Source organism: Amphiura filiformis, chromosome 20 (genome assembly GCF_039555335.1).
Source record: "Amphiura filiformis chromosome 20, Afil_fr2py, whole genome shotgun sequence".
Lineage (NCBI taxonomy): Eukaryota > Metazoa > Echinodermata > Ophiuroidea > Amphilepidida > Amphiuridae > Amphiura > Amphiura filiformis.
The window spans coordinates 29,560,598-29,581,912 of NC_092647.1; the positions used below are offsets into that span (position 1 = coordinate 29,560,598).

General features: G+C 34.2%; 1 protein-coding gene across 1 annotated transcript in view; it reads left to right on the forward strand.

Annotated features, from left to right (window-relative positions):
- Positions 1–21,315, forward strand: part of LOC140142249 (talin-1-like) — a 276,867-nt gene that overhangs the window by 184,394 nt on the left and 71,158 nt on the right. Inside the window, 6 exon segments of the mRNA XM_072164217.1 lie at positions 3,592–3,738; positions 5,715–6,026; positions 6,704–6,823; positions 12,602–12,658; positions 19,564–19,716; positions 20,487–20,687. Of these exon segments, the coding sequence (XP_072020318.1) occupies positions 3,592–3,738; positions 5,715–6,026; positions 6,704–6,823; positions 12,602–12,658; positions 19,564–19,716; positions 20,487–20,687 (990 nt within the window).

The following is a 21,315-nucleotide window of genomic DNA, read 5'->3' on the forward strand; positions in this document are numbered from 1 at the left end:
CATATTAGGCAGCTCTATTTGAATTTCATACACCCTCTGAGAAAGATTCAACCTGAATCTTCTACTGAGGGAGGGGGAGTTACAAGTGGAGCTACTAATGTGCTAATTCCATTTGAAATCCTTACTCCCCTTGTGGTAGATATTTCCAAAATCTTCCACAGGGGGAGTGTGGATCTTAAATGGAATAGCCCATTTGGGGTCGCCATCTGTTTCTCTTAATCTATGATTCCAATTGTTTTCAAATTTATTTATTTATTTATTTATTTATTCTTTCTTTAACCAGGGTAGCCCCTTCAGTAACTGGTACTGATCTCCAAGGGGGCCCTGAGTGACAATTTACAGTACACAATATAATAAAATAAGTTGATAACAATTAAAAGCAATGCATGGAAGCAAAAGTTACTTAAATACATGTAGTATTTACATTGTACATCAGGTCAAGTAATAATTACATTATACAGTAATAGAATAACATTGTACAAGTTTCACAATCAAATAGGAAGTAAAAGACAAAAAAAAATTTTTATAATAAATTTGTGGAATTCACAATTTTGAAATACAGTTTTCAAAAGTATGAACGGTCATAGAATCAAAGTTTCCACGGATGTCTTGGGGGAGTCTATTCCAAGCATAACATGATCTGTAGTGAAAAGTTCTCTTACCAGGATTTATGTTCCATTTTGGAATGACAAGAGAATTGAAAGTTTGGCTTCTAGTACCATGAGTATGAAGAGATTGCATATAAGAAAATTGAGAAAATAAATATGATGGTGCATTATGGGTAAGACACTTGAACACAATAATCAAAAGTTGTTTCTCCCATCTTGTATGAAGTTTATCCCAGTTAAGAGAATCCATCATGTCTTTAATAGGTGTTCTTATATCTGCTGAAAGGGAATGGGTGTATATGGACAATATCAATTTGACTAATTGACCAAGATTATTGGATAAGGACAGAGCATGCCATGCCAAGAACGGGGTTCTAATAACTGATTAACAGCTTGTCATGATACATCTTAGTTGAGTGTGACATCCCACTATTTTCTAATGGCACCATTTCTTTTCCTATGTACTTAGAATCTGTGTATATATAGGCATTTACTATACAGACAGTCGTATGTGTAATTTAACTTGGAATAAAACATGCATGGAAAAACAGTGGCATGATCAACAGGAATAAAATAACAAGCATATTTTTCACCAGGTTTGCAGTCGCAAATAATACAAGGAGACACATAGAAGAAGTGTTACGCCCAGGAATCGAACCCAGGACCTCAGGTTTACAAGATCTGTGCCTTAATACTAGCTTTAAATTGACACCCTACTTTAAACAATCCAAGATAAATATGTGGAACTATGATCAAAAGAAGCACATATTTTATTATTATATAGGCCTATATATTTCACCAGATATATTTGCCTATATCTCAAATTTAGAGAAATGGGATATATACCAGTTTTTGCATAATGTGACATGATCTGGTCCATGGGGCCAAAAGTAGGCATTTTTGAAAATTGAGTTACTGTAATTATTACATTATACATACAATAGGCTATAATTTACTGAAAACACCAAAGGTCTACCATACTTGGTTCTAAACTTATGAAGTTTTGTGATGTTTATTTTCTTATGTATTTTATTGTTATTTTGCTCCATATTTTTACCTTTATCTCATTTTCAAATTTGCCGCCTTTGGCCCCCATGGACCAGATCATGTCACATGAACTTTTCATATACAGATTATACACCAGATACAGAAGGACTGTCATGTACTCTAATATACACAAGAATGGTTTAGATAGTGTGATTTGTACTGCAGTATAAATTAATGCTATATAGCTCTACCCCATAGGAAGACCCATACTGCTGCTGAAATATATATCTGAAAGTGATTATAATTAAGGACTGTCATGTACTAAGTGTGTAAGACTATCATGAATTTGCATGCCTCACAGGAATTGCATCAACTGACATGATAACTTGTCAACACTACGCAGCTGAGAAAAGATAATTGCATTTTTATCAAATTCATCAATATTCTCGTTACGCTGCAGTTAGTTGATATGTACCGAATAATCAGCATTTTTTCAACTCAGTTTGATCATATTTGCATTCTATTTTGGTTTTGTTTATAAATTCATGACCTTAACTTAATTTTGATCAATGAATGAGTAACAATAAAAGTGTCCATTTTAATTAATATTACAATGTTATGAAATTTCACACCATAGCATGGTGGTTGGTTGTATGGAAGAGAACAGGTGAAAGTAAAAATGACTGTAAAAATTATAATGGATAGTTAACGGTAATGCATCTTGGCAGGTATCCTGAAAAAAAAGCAGTTTTGCAGGAAATCGATCCAATTAATTAGCCGACAGGAAAGAGAGGATTAGTGAGGACTCTTAATCTATGAACCCGATCCCATCGTAAGTCCTTAGCATGACGACATTGAATTCGAAGATGATTGGGATTGGTAAAGAGGAGTCAATTAAGAACATGAACAGCTTAATTGGGAAATATGTATGTAAATATAGTGTGTAGAACTAAACAAGCTGTTCTGAGAACTTTGAAGACATAATCTATTGGTCTTTATGCACAAAATTTGTTATGCTAATTGCTATTTAACAAAAAAGAATCACTATAGTTTCTGGAGTTGATTTTTAGTTAAATTCTGTATTTTGGAAATAATCGTATGGGACTAGAAATTCTAATTGTAATGAATTTATAGGAAAATAATACACTGCATATTTTGACACAAAATCGGAATCAACTAAAATTTTGGGAATAAGCTTTTTTCGTGGATATCTACTGAAAAACGTCATAAAAAGAGGACGCTAGGATCATGAAATACTCCTTTAAATGAGCAAGTATATTTTTGTGTATGTGCATAAATTTTGTACTTTTATGATCCTTGTGGCCAGATGAAATATTTGATAATCATTTGAAGGAAATTGGCGCATATTCATTTTGTTACTCATATGGGTTGATTTTGAAGGTCATAGGGTGAAAATACAGTTTGGGAACGATGGTAAATTTGAATACATCCCATCCATATTAAGATAAAATAGGGTGGGTCCTAACTACGACCCAAAATACCTCAACCTCTTTATATAAGCACACGTTTCTGAGATTTTCGTCTAGTCTATCATTTCATGCCCAATACTCTGTAAGGAAGACTCAAGTCATGCTGTTAGTAGGTTAGTTGACATGTGCATATTTTTCTGAAAATGAATAAATCCTTAGGGAACAAACCAAAAGATCGATGACGTCCTATAAACGAAACTAGTTTTGTTTAGGGGGAGGGGGTAAAATACTCGATTACGTTTGTACAAAAACATCGGTCTGAAGAATGTGTCATTATTATTTTGTTGTCAAAATTTCAACATTTCATTATTATGTTTCTGGCTGCGAGGGAAGGTGTCGGCTGAGAAGCGAAACCAGGCGTCATCGATCTTTTGGTTTGTTCCTTTACCAGAATTTCAGGTCTTGTGACCTACCCAACATCTATTTCCAACATAAATCATTGTAAAAATTGGAAATATCATCATGATTTTAATATGAATTTCATGTATTTTTATCCATGTTCACAGGCTCAGGAAGCATGCGGTGCTCTTGAAATTGACAATGCATTGGATATGATCAAGGCCCTGGAAGATGAATTGAGTCAAATCAAGATTACAGCTAAGGATGGAAAACTCTTGCCCCTCCCTGGAGAAAGCGGTAAGTTTGATTGGCAGGTTGATGAGGCCTAAGTGTATATGGGAATAGGTTTAAACGTATGTCAAGGTCAGATATAAGGGATATTTTTGCAATACAAAAATACGAGAGCATGATTGTTGCAGCAGTACTACAGGGAGAATACAGTCATAATCTGTTGCTCCCATAGGAAAATTTCATAACATTACTAGTTTCATTAATATCAGAGAGTAGTTTTGAACATAAATCCGAATAGTAAAGACATTAATTATATGTCAAATCAGTAAATAAAAAAATAACAAATCATTCAATTGGGGTGCCCTGTCTCTGTTTGCTACAGCCCTAACCTTATCTTTACCTATCTATGAAGCCATAAATTCTATATATGTGACATGATTAAGGGGAATGAGTTACATGTCGACCCTGGTCAAAAATGAGTTTTATACATGTTTCTAAACAGGGCATTTAGAGCTTTCAGAAACTGAAAACCCCATGTTGATATGACTTTTCCTTTGCAAAGTTCTGTAAGCAATTGTTATAAAATTGTCTTGTTTTTGTTTTAAAATTCTTGTTCTTGCTATTGTCTTAATAACCTTCACATCTGCATCATGCCAAGTTCTGTCCAAAATTAAGTACGGTAGTTCCCTCTAAGCTTCATTCAAAAGTGATCAAATTTTACATAAGGTATTTCTTCATTAAAATGCACAAAATAAGAAGCTGCCATCTTAAGGGCTGGGGTATGACGTTTGGACAGTATTTATTTTGGGACATCAGAGCACATCAGACATATCGAATTGCATTCTGAATACGAAGAATGTCATTCTGATATCAAATAATTTTGATTTTTTGAAATTCGCAATTTAATACACATTTTATGGCAAATCATTAAAATTGATATTTTGATATTTAACAGTACTTGAAGTAAACTTTATAAATCTGATGATTTAAACTTAAAGTGTATGTAGGTGGGATGAAAAGCTTGACGATCAATTGAAAATTTTGACCTTTCGTATTGAAGATATGGATTTTTTTCCCAAAACACCAAAAAAATTAGGTCTTTTGGGAAAAAAAATCCATATCTTCAATATGAAAGGTCAAAATTTTCAATTGACCGTCGACTTTTCCTCCCTGCTACATACACTTTAAGAATATATCATTAGATTTATATAATTTACTGAGGACTGTTATATATCAAAATTTGAAAAATATCAAATTTTTAGAATTTGTCAAAAATTTGTATTATATTGTGATTTTCAAAAATGAAAATTATTTGATATCAGAAAGACATGCTTCGTATTCAGAATGCAATCGATAGGTCTAAGGTGCTCTCATGTCCCACAAAAAATACTGTCGAAACGCAATAAACGCTCATTTTAGATCCCTTAAAAAATCGGGAAATTTTTTTTTTTTTTAGCATCAGGTTGCTATATATGTCATTATTATCTTTTGATGACTCCAAGTGTGTAAAAATATTGGATCCAAACATAATAATGATAAAATTGGATGCTTTACACCCAATATTTATTGGTCTTTCTATGAGTCATAAAATATTGGACTTGACTATGTCTCGTCCAATATTTTAAAACTCATAGCTCGACCAATAAATATGGGCTCAATCAATCCAATTTTATATCAAAGTTGGACACTTGCATAGTTTTAACGTTTTCCAGATTCTTTAAATTAACAAATTGAATATCCAATTACTATCCGGTGAAGATATGTCTGTTATGCATCTTACCCAATTTGGATTTAAGAAGCAATTACGCATAACAGTGGGCATGGTTTTGGTGAATGGAAATAATTAGCTTGATATTTATGTGCAGTTTTGTGTTATTTTTTCCTAAAATTAAGTGTGAAAGTGTATGAATTTCCCCCCCCCCCTAAAAAACCCATTTACAGCTTGTATGAACTATAGTCCAACCTCCCTTAACCATACCTCTTTCATTCAAATCACTGTTTACTGAAGCCTCTGTGTAATATTTAACAACAATTTTTTTTCTTTCTCCTCATGCAACAGAGTGAAAATTGTGCTAGCCGACTGGGATCCACTTCCAAGGCTGTTGGTGCCTCCATGGCTCAGCTCCTCACAGCAGCTGTACAGGCCAACGAAAACTACACAGGCATAGCTGCACGCGACACAGCAAACGCCCTCAAGAATCTTACCGGGGCAGTGCGTGGAGTGGCTGCAAACACTGGAGATAGACCCAACCAAGATATGATCATAGACCGTGCCAAGGATGTCATGGATAAGTCAGCTAACTTACTCGCGGAGGCGAAGAAGGCTCTTCAGAATCCCAACAGCCCTGACAATCAACAAAGGCTTGCCCAGGTATGACTTTCTTAAAGCAATAAAGGAACATTCCTATAAAAATTAAGATTTTTTTAATTTTCCCCCATAAAATGTTCACGATCAGACATTATCCCTTACAATTTTGTGCCAAAGAAGTAAGGTAAAAATAAAGAAAATCACAATTTCATTACAGTGCCTCGTTAGTCCATCGATCATTACTGAGGTTGATCCACCCATGTGTTATAAACATCACCAAAATTTATGCATATATCATTAAGGCACATAGTTATAATACGCAAAGTTAGTATTTCAAATGGGGTTATCTGAATGGGTGATCATGATTCCAATTGAAATCTACACTCTCTCAGTGGGAGATTAAGGTCATGTCTTTTATAAAGGGTGTATGGATTTTGCCTGGTATAACCCAATTCAGCAAGACTAATACCGAGTTGTGAATCTATCTTGCCCACTAGTCACATTAACCCTATGTGCACTACCAGCCAAATTATCAGCATCTATCAACTATTTTGATTGGTCACAGAGTCAGTTATATCATTTATTGAGCCAATCAGAGATAGTGAAATGGATTCAAATTTACAAAGCTCTAATTTGATTTGTTACTCGGATATCATGTACTCAACCAATCATGGACATTGTAAGAAAGGCAAAAGTGCCCATTATTGTAATATTGTATTTATTCCATACTACACCCACAGGTTGCCAAGGCTGTATCCCATGCCCTCAATAACTGTATGAACTGCCTTCCAGGACAGCGTGATGTGGACAAAGCAATCAAGTCTGTGGTGGAGGCTAGCAAAGGTCTCATGTCAGGACGGGTAAGTTGGGTTGCTGAATTCTGATGTATATAATATTTCTCATGTTTCTTATGTTTCTATCTCTATTGGTATGGTTACCAAACATTTTGATGCACATGCTGACAGAGTGTATATATTAACAGTTGATGGCATGTCGTTCTGATTGATAATGATATTTCGGTGTAACTTGAGATGTCATTTTGTCTGCCGCCACAGGAAATCAAGGCATTTCATTACTCCATTTCAACATCTATTTTTAGTGTGAGCTTAAGTTGGAAAGAAGTAGAGTTTATAACTTTAAAAAAAGAATGAACTAATGTATTGTACTTACAAACTGTTTTTCCATACCTTTATTATTGTTATTATTACTACTACTATTTTTGGTAAAGATTTTATTAAGAACACAGAATGAGTGATTTTCTTTTCGTTTGAAAGTTGTTTTCATATAATGGTCTGAGTTCATTAAATGGTGTTAGAGAGTAATCATGTTTTAAGCCAGTACCGTATTCGACGTAATTAGTACCCCCAATGGTTAAGTACTTCACCTGAATAAGGTGCTAAATAATTCTCGCGATTCCAAATACAGCGCGCCACCAACGACGGCAGTGAAAATTGGCTTGGGGTCGACAGTTTTTCATCAACCATAGCTGACCATTGTGATTATTACTCTAAAAACACAATGTTTTATAGTACTTTTTGAAATTTTTTGAGATTTTCTGTGTTGAAGTGAAATATTGCAGTTTGATATTCACAGATGTCCTTTTCTAAATCCCCATAAACTTGACGTTGATACTAGCTGTTTCCTTTTTGTTATACATTTTCTAAAACCGCCCTTTTTTGTTTTTAAACTTTGCGATGCTTTTCAGCCCGACACGCTGTGAGCCTAGTCAATGCTAAGTAGGCCTAGGCCTGTCCTTTTTTTAAATGGAAAACGCATAGGTTTTATTTTGGTTATTAGAATAAATTGTTTTAATTCTTTCTGAATTTATTGTTTGTTCAATACGATAATAATATAACACCAACATCCATACTATAGGTGTTGCATTTTTGTAATCGGCCTACATTTTCTAAAATGGGTTTTTTTGCACGAAGGCGCTTACAGCGCCACGCCGCGCGGGATAGGCCTACCGCAAAGAAATTCAAGTAAATTTTTAAAAGATTCTTAATGTCTCATTACTTATAAACATGCATCACATTGGTTTGCCGTTTTTGTTATTATTGTAATTGTTTGATTTGTCCTTATTATATTTTTAGCCTAAATTTGTATTTTTAATTGTATTACTATCAAACATTAAAAAAATTACGATCACAATAAAAGCACTTTGTAGGCATAGCCTACCGCATAGGCCCTAAAAATAACATTTCTGTTTTTTAAAAAGAAAAAGAAAATGGGAAAGATTAAAATCTTTCCCATTTTCTTTTTTATCATGAAATTATAAGTCAACACTGTGAAAAGAACTGAACTGTAGTGTAGCCCAACCTTTACGGCATTGTGGACTTTGGCCAAATTGGAAAGGTTTAAATTGAGGGTCGACATTTCTTGCATATTAAATAATGGATCAGGCCCATGGATCATGGACTGAACCTACAAAGTAAAGAGGTCAAATCTGGGGATGGACTTTATTGGAGGGGTGAACGCATTGTTTAGGCCTGCTTCATTTGAGACTGAAGGGGCGAACCGGGACACCCCCCCCCACACACACACCAATTTACGGTGAAGAATATACTGTACAATAAGGGACAAAACAAGATAACTTAACAATAGTTTGGAGGCCATTTATATAGGCCTAAATGAAAATGAAAACATGCCTATTCATACAGAAGGGTAGGCCTATTCGAGCCCCCGCACCAAATTTATTGAGGGGCTGAGCCCCAGCCCCGGTTCATAAGCCTATGTAATTTTGTTGACAGAATTGCACCACAAGAGTTTATTTTAAAATTAACAGGTTTATTTGTTTAGTGCAAGTAGGCCTATATCTGATATATTTTCTCCCGACATTATACATTGGGGCCAAAGTGTTTTTTGTTTATGGCTATAGGCTATAGAAGGAAATGGCTTCTAAATTTACCACCTTTCGTGATCATACAGTAGGCCTACATCATGCTACAAAAGCGTTTCAAAACGTCACTACGAAAAATGCTTTAAAACAATTAATTCATATCTATTCAAGTTTGTAAAAAGGTTATAAATGTAAAACATCTATAGGCCTAGGTTAGGAAAAAAATGATAAAAATAAAAAATAAGACAAGCGTTCAAAACATTTATGAAAACCAAAAGCTTTTGTCTTAATCATGTATCACGCATGGTATAATTATGGGAAAAGTTATCCAAACAAGAAATAAAAAGATTTAGATTAAATTTCCTGTTTGAAATTGTCTTGCATCAAAAGCATTTTCTATTATAGGCCTACCCAAACTCGAAAATTGACATTTTGACATCGGGTTTATAGGCCTAGATGGTCGATCAGAGACATCAACATTTTTGACATCGAGTTTTAACCGTCGATGGTTGAATAGGAATAGAGTACATTTGAAATTGAAAACGTTTTAATCAGTATTAAAAAAAAATGCTTTACGCTGTCCATGCTGTTAAAATATGTACCGGTATTGAATATTTCGTTATTCTAAAAATTGAGAATTAGGCCTCCTTTACTTAAAACAAACAAGGTTTAAAATTGTTTTTTTAAGGATATATTCATGAGGGTCTAAGTAGGCCTAGGGGCCTATCCCCAATCACTGATTTTTCAGTGTTTTCTTTTCTTGTAAACGAGAGCCTAAAGTATTTTCCCAAGCGCCTCGGATCGGGTTCGGAAAAGTTTGAAAATAAGGGTTTAAACTAATTGATGCCCATTATTTTGTATGGGAATAGGCCTAACACTCTGAACATTCACAGATGTAGGCCTAAACCATGACTGTCGAAATTAACTTTAAAATGGAGGCAGAAAAAAACATTAAAAAAATATATACTTTACGCTGTCCATGCTGTTAAAATATGTATTGAATATTTCGTTATTCTAAATATTGAGAATATTAGGCCTACTTTACTTAAAATAAACAAGGTTTAAAAATTGGTTTTTTTTAAGGATATGCATGAGGGTCTAAAGTAGGCCTAGGGCCTATCCCCAATCATATTTTTTAATCAAGTCTATTATTGGCCTTCTTACCATGCTTACAACAAAGCTTAAAGACCTGAAAGTGTTTTCTTTTCTTGTATGCGAGAGCCTAAAGTATTTTCCCAACACCTCAGAAAGTTCGGAAAAGTTTGAAAATAAGAGTTTAATTGATGCCTATTATCTTGTGTGGGAATAGGCCTAACACTCTGAACATTCACAGAGGTAGGCCTATACCGGTAGGCCTAAACCATGACTGTCGAAATTAACTTTAAAAAGGAGGCAGAATTGGAAAAAAATCGTCGGAGGGTTGAATTAACAGCTGATCATCATCAACGTAAAAAAACAAATTTGAGTAATCGATAGCAACACTCGTTACGTTTCCAGGGTCGATGGTTCATCGTCGACGCGTCATGGATGTCGACTTTTACCCATGATGCTCTGCGCGAAGTTGATCAGCCAGGCGTGATCGTAGGTGGCGCGCTGTATTTGGAATCGCGTCAATTGCCATATAGTGGACATTTTATCTGCAGAACAATGTTGCAATTTTACCCTTCTTCATGATAAAAGTGTGGAGGCTTAAACAGGTGTTATTTAGAAAAGTTCACAGGGTTGGGGTGGGAAGGGGCTGGGGCAATAAGTAGGTCGAATACGGTAGGTAAAGACTTTTCTAGCCTCCCATGCACATTTTTGATCCTTAACAGTTATGAAATAACAATTCAATACTAACATAGAGTAGTAGCCTCATTCATACTCAAACCTGTGGACAAGAATTTTTCATCATTAAATATTTGTGCGATAACATTGATTCATGCCTCATTCATATGTGACCCCTCGGCACAACTGAGCCCGGATGTCGCCAGTGCCACTATTGAGATATGCTCCATCAAACTTAACAATAAACAATAGGAAACAAAGGATTTATTGACTGTTTTATTGATTTTTCACTACTTAAATGTCAAGTACTATAGACATGATATACATCATTTTAAAGCTAATTTCAAGCAGAATATTTTGGTTGAATATCTCAAAAATGATGATTGGCGACTTCAGGGCTCAGTTGTGCGAGGGTCACATATTTGATGTACTGTACATAATAAGTCATTTATCGAGGGTGTTATCACATCACATTTTGTAAAGCAGTCATTCCCTTGATGTTATCTGCTTACAGCGATGATCGCCTGAATTGAACAAATTTCCGCAAATCTGAGTATGAATCTGGGGCCCTAGACACCATATTGGTTCAATAATATCAATATTAAAACCATATTAGGCTATTCTATTTGAAATACATACAACCCCTGAATCTTCCACACAAGGAATGTGAATTTCAAATTGGATTTCTTGAATAGTTGATTCCATTTGAAATCTACACCCCTGTGTGGGAGATTAAGGTCATGTCTTCCATAGCAGGTGTGTGGATTTCAACTGGCATAGCCGATCATATCACAGGTGGTTAGATCCCTGACTGCTACATTGGGTTTTTTTTACATTGGGTGTTTTTTAAAACTTGTTAAAAAGAAACTGATTTTTTAAAGAAACAGATCATTGAACCATGCAGCCTTATATAGGCAATACTTTTATTATCATGTATTTGGAGTAACAGCATGGCTAGAAAATATTTGGAATAAAAGAATTGATTTTATCAGAAGTTTTGAACTGGTTTGAACTTTAAAAAAAATATTTGCAAGCATTTAAAGTTGCGATTATTTTTTTTCTTAAGTTCGCTTGTTTAGATTACATTCTCTTATTATTTTGACTAATATCAATTTCAGTTAGATTGTAAATTTGCTTTAATTTCATTGCATGAGTTCAATTGCACCAAACTTGTTTGATTACCAATTGGACTTAACATTTAATTGGGTTCTGACAAAATGTTGAGTCTGTTAATTGGGAACACTAGGTTGCCACCAAAGAGATAAGACCCAAGGAGAACCAACTCAGAACTGCCCTGTGGGTAACGCCATGGTAAATCCGCTGTCTTGTTTGTTACGCATGGATATCAAAATGATGTACCTCCAGCAATTACCGGCAAAAGCCTGAAATTGAACAATACTTTGTGTCTTTGAGCTTGAGCGGTTTAAAGGTTTGCGCATGTAGCACAGCATTTTAAATGCATCAAGCACAGACTTAAAGTTTGCAGTGCGTATGGGGAAACTATCTTGCGGTACACTATTTTGCTTACATGAGTGACATGCTAACATGACAGAGTGGGCTCTCTTTGGGGCTAATCTCTTTGGTTGCCACTTTTCAGACTAAGTACTAGAAAGTATATGGTGATGTCAGGAAAGAGACACCCAAATCTAAATTTCTGTCTTTCTCCCCTTAGCATTAAATCATGCAATTAAAAGACAAAACAAAGTTAAAAACGCTTCAAAAAGCCAAGTATTTTAAAAATAGAAATTCATGAAGAAGTTTATTATTTTGAATATAAAATTAATTTGTTATTGTCAGAGTGTGACCTGATTTGAAGGACAGCTTTGTCATAACACAACATTTGCAGAGGAAAAGTGTTAATGTCAAGCATAGTGGTATGGCTTTTCCAAGGGGAGAAAAAAAAAAGAAAAAAAAAAAGTTTCATATTCATTGTTTGTAGCAACATTTTTTTTGCACGGATTTGATACTAATCATTTGATAATGTACTTCCATTACCTATCTTTATATACACATGGCCAATATTTCAATTTAGCTCATACGAATGGTGCAAGAACAGCATGTATATACTACTTCTACCCACACCAGAATGGTAAGAGCCCACTTACTAACTGACCAATGGTGGGGCTAGGGTTTGGTGTGACATCACAAAATGCATATTCATGTCTGTCATCGTCATCATCATCATCATCACCACCCACACCAATGGAATTGCAACCAACCCTGAGATTAATTATTATTGCATTTATTGCATACTCCTTGCATTACTGTTATGGGTATTTTGTGAGTTGCATTCCGACCTGCATGGCTATTTTGAATCATCAAAAGCCAAAATCATCACTTAAATATCTGTATTGTTTATAAAAATTAAACCGTTTAGTCATATTCAGTGTTACCTGCAAGTTAATTATATGACTTAAATTATATAGAACCTTTAAACGCTGGCAAAGTGATGTAACAATCAGATTAACTACCATAGCATTAGGTGAAAACAATTTTTGAATATACCGCGCTGCACTGGTATGTTCACGCGGTACCTCTGCATTGAACCATATTATGCTGATCACTCGCACCTGTAAGATTGGTATCTTTGAAAAGACCGGTATTGTATTCAATCTATGATTGCAGACATACACAGGTGACGAGTGAACCAGCTTGTAGTGCAGCACGATGTGTTCAAAAATTGTTTACACCTATTGCTATGGTAGTTAATCTGATTATTACATCACCTTGCCAGCGTATATACTTGTAAACCAGTATTGTTGTATAATAAGCTTTGACATCATCTAAAGACTTCACAAATAGTAATTCAGCTGTTCTAAATACGCCTGTAACAGTAAAACTATTAATCGTATTTGGTATTTGAAAATATTAGGAGAAAGAAAATTTAATAATGGTTATTTTGACACTCTTTGTGTTAACATTGACAAAGTATCGCAGTCTTTCTGTAAGTTAGAATGGGACAAGTACCCATATATAAATTTTTGCAATAAGTTGTATTGATTTGAATTTTGCACAAAGATAACGGTGGGTTTTACATGCAATGATGCTTGAGTTTTTAACCATTGATCACTAAATGCAACTTTTGAATTAAAATTCTTTTTTTAATTTAAAAACACTGCTATGTTGTTAATATTGAACAAATGGTGTACATGCATAAGCAGCTTTCTGTTTTAAATTATTGTGAATACAATTAATAGTTCAGAAGCTATAGGTGTATTTGTAATGGCTCGATTACTTTTTGTGAGATCTTTATTTATTGTACACCTTTAAGAAATTTGTGTTTTTTACTTACACTTGTAAACATTCTGGTTACTTTAAGACTTGTGCATAAATTATTTTTGAGAACAAAATTTTGTTTTCAATTTTTTAATCCATTACATGAAGATGTTGCCCATGAATGAAAGGCAGAATTAAAAGATATTAATAAAAAGTCATTAGATAAAACTCAACTTTAAAAACATTATGTATGAAGTACAAATGTCAGTAAGAAAGCAAATTCTTAATATGAAATTACTTGGGTTGCCTTAAATATAAAATTGTCGCTTGGCAGGAAAAACCTATGTACCTGTGGCCCCTGAACATGTTTAAAATAAAACTACCAACAGGTTACACAGGAGGTTTTGCTTTAAACATGTTCAGGGGCCAAGGACACATAAGAGGTTTTTCCTGCCCAGCGACAAAATGTTCTTCCCTGTCAAGTTATAGACATTGGTGCATTTTCAAGAATGGGAACAGAATTTTATAATTATGGCACCAGGTTCTTTCAGCAGTTATTGGTTCATTTTTTGCACTCTTATTATCTAGGCATTGGTGCAAATTTCTGCAGCGCTTACATGTTACGCATGAAATGTGAATTTTAAAGCTCTGTTGAAATTTCAAATTCAGACTCCATAAATAAACAGGTCTTAAACATCCAATGAGCACAGATATTTTAAATGTTTTATATTGTAACCGATATTTAACTTTCGGGTTGAAATTCAACATGGCGCCGACCATACAGAAATCTCATATTATCGAAAGATGTTACCAAATTAGATCTGCATTTGCATTTTTATGCAAGAATGCGTTTAATTTAATAGTTGAATATATAAACATTTTACTATATTAAATGTGGTGATGAATTGGATGAAAATATAAGATAGAATAGGATTTGTCCATGGAATTTTGTGATCAGTTTTAAGCTTACTTACAGTGCTTTACATGCTATGGCATGAAAATTGTCTGCATTTCGGTTACATTTTCTTCAAATAAAAAGATGGGAAGCGCTTCATAGAGTAAATACAGTATGAACCCTCAATAGTTGGGTGACAGTATGACACATGTCACTTTTTTTTGGTTGAAATTTTGTATTTTTTTCAAGTAGCCAGTTTGGTTTGGTTTAATTTGATGGAGCTTTGAAAATCAGATATCATGTGGGACATTATAATGACAATGCTTCCAGTAATGGGTTATACCAGTTGAAATCCATACACCCCCATGGAAGACATGAACATAATCTCCTACACAGGGAGTGTGAATTTCAAATGGGGTTACCTGAATGGGTGACTCCATTTGAAATCTACACCCCCTGTGTGTAAGATTAAGGTCATGTCTTGGGGGGTGTATGGATTTCAACTGGAATAGCCCGGTGTTGGTTTCATTTACTTGTGCAACACAAGTTTTTAGTTTACTGATCACCTTTTTAATTACAGATCAACATTCAAAAAATATTTTCAGAAAATATTCAATTTATCAGCACTTTTTGGAAGTAGTTTATTACGTGAGCTTCAAGAATCAACAGTGGAAAGACCTTGAGAACTGTTGGCATAAAACAAGCTGAAAGCTCAGAAAATAAATATGATTAAAACAGACAGTGTTAACACCAGGAAGGATTCTGGTAATTTAGTTTGTTCCTGATTCGATCATTTGTCCCGGAACATTTAAAAAATCACTCCAGGATAGCTAAATGTCAATTAAGTTGCACTAAAAATGGGACTTGTGTTGCAGTAAGTAGTACCAACATGACTGACAATTTAAATTAATAAGGTATATGCAGCCAGATTTATATATAGGCTATTCCAGTTGAAATATATTTCAAATATATTCACCCATTCGGGTAATTCCATTTCAAAGCCACACTCCCTGTGTGGGAGATTAAGATTGTGTCTTCCATAGAGGGATGTATGATTTCAATTGGAATGGTCCTATACTCACAATTTTGCAGACTTTTGCTTTTTAAGTGGGTTGCATAATAAGTGTACGCATACATAGCATTTGTATCACTACGATGACATTTTTAATGTATAGCCATGTTCCGTGTTCTAATGTGGGATATTTTGAATGTGATTTTTTATGATTTTAGGTGATTGGTTTTATTCTTCCTCCAGCATCTTGCATAAGATTTTTGCACTTTTTAATGAATGTCTTTTCTAACAATAATATTATTGTTTAATATATTATTGTTAAAAATAATATTGGATGTTGCACTATATGTCAAGTATGATTATTGATAAATGGTTATTTTGAATGTCGTCACTGTGAACTTTGGCTTTATTCATAGGGCAGCTATTTTAATGACAAGTCTTGTTGAGCTCATCAAATTAAAAATTTCAAAAGTGCTTAAAAACATACTCATATGCTACAATTTGAGATTCTGAACAGATTGTATTGCTACGGATTAGTTTAATCAAAGTTTATAACACAAAAATGGCTGCCATATGAATAAAGTGTATTGACCATTTCAGTCAATCTGGAAAGCCTTTTCGCTTTACTCCTCCAAATCACATCGATGCATGGTGATCTGTGGAGTAAAGATGATCGCATCGGTGTGATATATGTGTAAATCACAAAGATTTTCATTCATGATTTTACCGATATGGTCAGTTGACCTTATATGCATATCCCACAATGCATCACTCAATCACCACGTCACATTGATTTGTGACTTTGCATAGCTATCTTTTCAAGTGTGACAAAAGTGATGCATTGTGGGACCATATGCAAAGAGGTCTGCCTGCTTACCCAGTAGCTTGTTCTAATCCATCCTTGTTTGTTTGTTTGTTTGTTTGTTGGTGTATCTTCTCTCCACTATATTGCACACCTACGTAACTTTTGCACCTCTCTACCTACCTATACCTATGCCTTGCATTACTGTGCATGTGTGTCTATGTCTGCGTTACCTGTAACTTACCTACCCATGTCAGACGTCTGTGCTCTTTGCGGAAGCTGGTGAATTTTCAGAAGAGGTCTTAGAGGCTATGCTTATGTCTTCTGGGGAAACTGTATGTAACTTCTATTCTTCTTTGTATTCTGTTGCACTATAATCATAAAGTTATTCACATTTTTTTATTTAATTTTTTATTACAAACCGCGTAATTCTAGTTTTTTATTTGAAATGAGTTAGAATTAAATCATGGGGTGGAATAAAATGTCCTCATGGTCCTAAAAATAAATTTAGGGTGGCACTGGTTTAGCAAATCAATGATTGTCCCTATAAGAGTACTATGATGTTGTGAGTAAAAGAAATTGTTTATCAGGAATATATTACATTTAAATTATATCGATATTGAGAAATCAACATCATGCAAGAAAATTGAAGAAGCAACTATTTCCTGGGTACTTTAATTTGGGTCAGACAAAATATTTCAAGTAAATGAAAGGTTCTCAAAGTTTCTCCACGAATAGCTGGAACTAAGATCCATTTGAAAAAAAAAAAGATATAAAAAATTCAAATAAATGAAAGATTCTTTAAGTTTCTCCACAAAAGATCCATTTATAAAGATATACTCAATGAGTGACTCAAAGCTCCATAAATTACCAGCTTTTTTGTTGTTGCACTACTGTTCTAATTTGATAAAAGTTCAAAAGTACAGTTTTTAAAGAACTTGTTCTAAATTTGGCTATGACTGGACATATTTAGTAGATTGTTTCTAAATTTGTAAGACGAGTGTGAGTTACCTGTGAAAGATTTTCTTTTAGAAATGAATTTGAATCCTGTGATATGTAGAACATCAATAAGCAAATCCGATTGACACATTACAGGGTTCCGTAATAGTAAATTCACAGACAGGTCATTTAGAATGTGTGCCGAATTTCCTTATCTTACCCTGGAGTGAAATTATTATACTTGGTTCTCAGGGTTGATAGGATGACCAAATTTTAATCTTTACCCAGAGCAGCCATTGCACATAAACGTTGGCAACCCCCTCCCCCAAAAGCGTACACTGTTCAGTCGTATGATACATGACCTATTTATAGTGCCAGTCTCAGAAATATCATAGACTGGAAAATGAAAATACCTCTTCTCGTTCCTCCTTGACACGTAAGGGTACACTGCTATCAAGGCACTTGTGTTTCTATACCTTTTTTTGTTGATTTTTGTGTTACATGTACCTTAATAATGTTGGTGAATTGTGTGCCCTTGTATTTGTTTATGGAAGTAGTACATATTTGGATGTGTTTGTAGAGCAAACCTTAGAAAGTTAGAATCTAATTAGGTACAGATTTCAGCCTCAATTGCACAATTTTAACCATTTCAGCTGAAGATCAAAATAGAAAATAGAAAAATAGAAAATGCACTGATACGGCTAGGCAAAGCTTACTATTCAAGTAGGAGGCATACCGGTGCGGGTTGCTTTCCTGATCGCAAATTATGCACATGTATTTGGAACAAAAAAGTTCCTTTCTCACAATTGTTACTGTTTTGCAAAAGAAATAGAAAAAAAATATGCTGGAAACTTGCATACTGATGAAACTGACACGATTATATTGTCAGGGGCGGCAGGTATTAAAATATAACTTTTTGGTTTTGAAAAAAAAGAAAAAGAAAAAGAAAGAAAGAAAAAAGAAAGAAAGCTAATTAACATGCACAATTAAACATGAGCTTTGCACAACTTTAAACCAAATTGCACAAAAATAAAATAAAAAATAAAATAATTGTAGGTTTTGAGGAAGTCTAACATTATAAGCTTTCTCACAATTGTTTCTGTTTTGCAAAGGAATAGAAAAAAAATAATGCTGGAAACTAGCATACTGATGAAACTGACATGATTATATCAGGGGGTGACAGGTATTAAAATGTAACTTTTCGGTTAAACATGAGCTTGGTGGCACAAATTTAAATCAAATTGCATAAGACAAAATAATTGTAGGTTTTGAGGAAATCTAACATAAGTTTGGTTGCACAATTTCCACAAAATTGACTAAAGAGTCATAGGTTTTGAGTAAGTCTAATTAAGTATAGATGTTAAGTAAAAATGGTTAAGTTAGGTATCATGTAAGATAATTACCAGTTGTATAGTCGTGGTTTGTATTCATTGAAAACTGGAAAAATTATGTTATTGTGCTTTTTCATGTTTAGTTTCTGAAGACCAGTTTCAGTAATGCTGCGGAAATGGTTAGATTTGGTTATTATAATAACATGTTTGACTGTTTTGGGAAGTAACTGTTATATTATATTCCCCTGCTAAAATTTAAAAAAAAACCTACTTGAAAGATATTTTCATTTTTGCATGGAAGAGTGTGGATCCTTGTGATTTCTTCTAGTCTCTTATTGTATTTATACATATATTTCTGTCACTAGTTGAATTTGAGAATGTATCACCCTTCTGTGTTTATATGATTGTGTAACATGCTCTCTTAAAAACTTAATTCTGGTATTTTTGTTTCTCTAGTCTGTGTGGCATTAAGTGTAAGCCCAAGCTTTTTTCTTTTTCAAAATTTCTGCTTAAAAGTGGTTAACTTTAATATTTAATTTTGTAGATTTTAAATAATGGTACTCAGCTTATATGCACTACAAAAAATTGCTTAATTTTCTTTGGGAAAAGCATTGGGTGTTAACTATGTGATTCAGTTATTATATTTCTTTTGTATCCATATTGTGTATTTCTTGGTATAGCCTGCTGAGGATAGAAACAAACAAATTAGTAGCTTGATCTAACTCGCTTCATTTATAACCAAAATATTAATCACAAATTGAAACTACTGGAGATTAAAGCTATTTCTGTATTATTCTAGGTCTCCAAAAAAGGTGGTAAATCGAACGATAAACCGGTCTCGGTCAGACCCAAGGACAAAGCTGCTGTTCTTGAAACCCAGGATTTTTCTTTGGCTATAGATGTCAAGGGGCCGCAGTACGATGTTTTATGGGGAAAGAACGACCAAGTTGTGGTATGGTCTCTGTTCAGTATTATGCTAAGACAAAGTACAGCTGCATATTTGGTTTTATTAGTGTGTAACTTGATATGAAGGAAATTAATAGAAATGGATGGAAATTAGTCAAGTCTGTTTAGAACATTAGGACAAAATTTTCTTAGTAGGATCATAATTGTTATTTTACTGATTTGTCATCATTTTTTCTTACGAAAATATATGTTGTTCCACTTCTTTATTTTGTTAGTTGATAGTTTGAAAAATTACCAGGTTTATTTCAGTTATATAGATAAATAATATGAAGTTTGTTCGGCTTATATAAGGTAAAAAAATAAGAATCATAACACTGTGTGTTGATACATGTATATAATGGCGTGCATGCAGTTAGGCGCAATGCTTACTCTTGTTGTGCATTCTGTGCTGCATGGCGCACACATTTGTGCGTTTATGAAAGCGTGAGTTGGAACTATTATAATCCAAACAAACTTTAGTAGTAATTTTTTTTTTAAATGTGTATGCTTAGTACTTCATTCCCATGTGACTGTTAAGCAAAAATACCAGAAAATTTAATAGATTGTGATTGTGTGAGCATGATTGATTGATTGATCGCATTTGTGCATTTTGTAATGTATGATTTGTAGTGCATGGTATACAAATGAATAGACCTAGATTATTTAGGTTATTTGATATCGTTGTAAGTTTTTCCAGGTGACAATTTGAAGGGTAATAACTTTTCATCATTTGCTTGGATGGTTTTCATGCTGCTTTTTTGTTTTATTTACCCACAGTTGCCTGAAACCGATGCGCGCAATTATCAGGCGCACCAGAACACCTTGAACCAAGCTGCCCAAGGACTCAACATTGCCGCAAGCGAGCTGGTGACAGCGTCTCGTGGAACGCCGGAGGAATTGTCCGGTGCGGCAAACAACTTCAGCATCGAGTTCCAGCAGCTGATGAGTTCCGGCATGGGGATGGCTGGCGCAGCACCGGTAAGGATATGAAATGAGGCTGTACCTGGGGGAGTAGTATAATTGTACTATAGGGTTATTCCATGCCAACTTATACAGGGATGTACACCATACCTTAATGGATTTTTTTCTTAGTTTAGGCTTTGATAGATATCAATGAGTCTAACTTTAGGGGGACATTTCTCCCAAACAACAGCTCCTAGAACATTCATATTCTCTTCTCAGGGGTTTTTCAGGGTGTATATTTTAAATTTGCTAAAATGGGAATTTTTTTCGAGTTAGTAGATAATCTCAGTTGAGTTGGGAGATAATGCTAAGTACTAACTTAGTTTATCTCATCAAACTGTCTGAAATCAATTAGCTACTCTGGTGCTGATCAAAAATGAGAATTTATTATTTCAGTCAAAACTTCAGTTGCCATGGAATGACCCTATAGAGCTATTAGAGAATGGAGTTATATATCTAGATCCACAATATGTCTTGTGATTTCTGCTCCAAATGTGACCGTCCACGGCGAATGAGCCGTAAATTCCTCCCCCGGTCAATTTTGTTTTATTTCGTGTTTAAATAATAAACATCATAAACTTAAAAATGGTATATCTTTTGACTTCAAACGATATCCAAAAGCGGGGTTATGGTTAGTTAAACT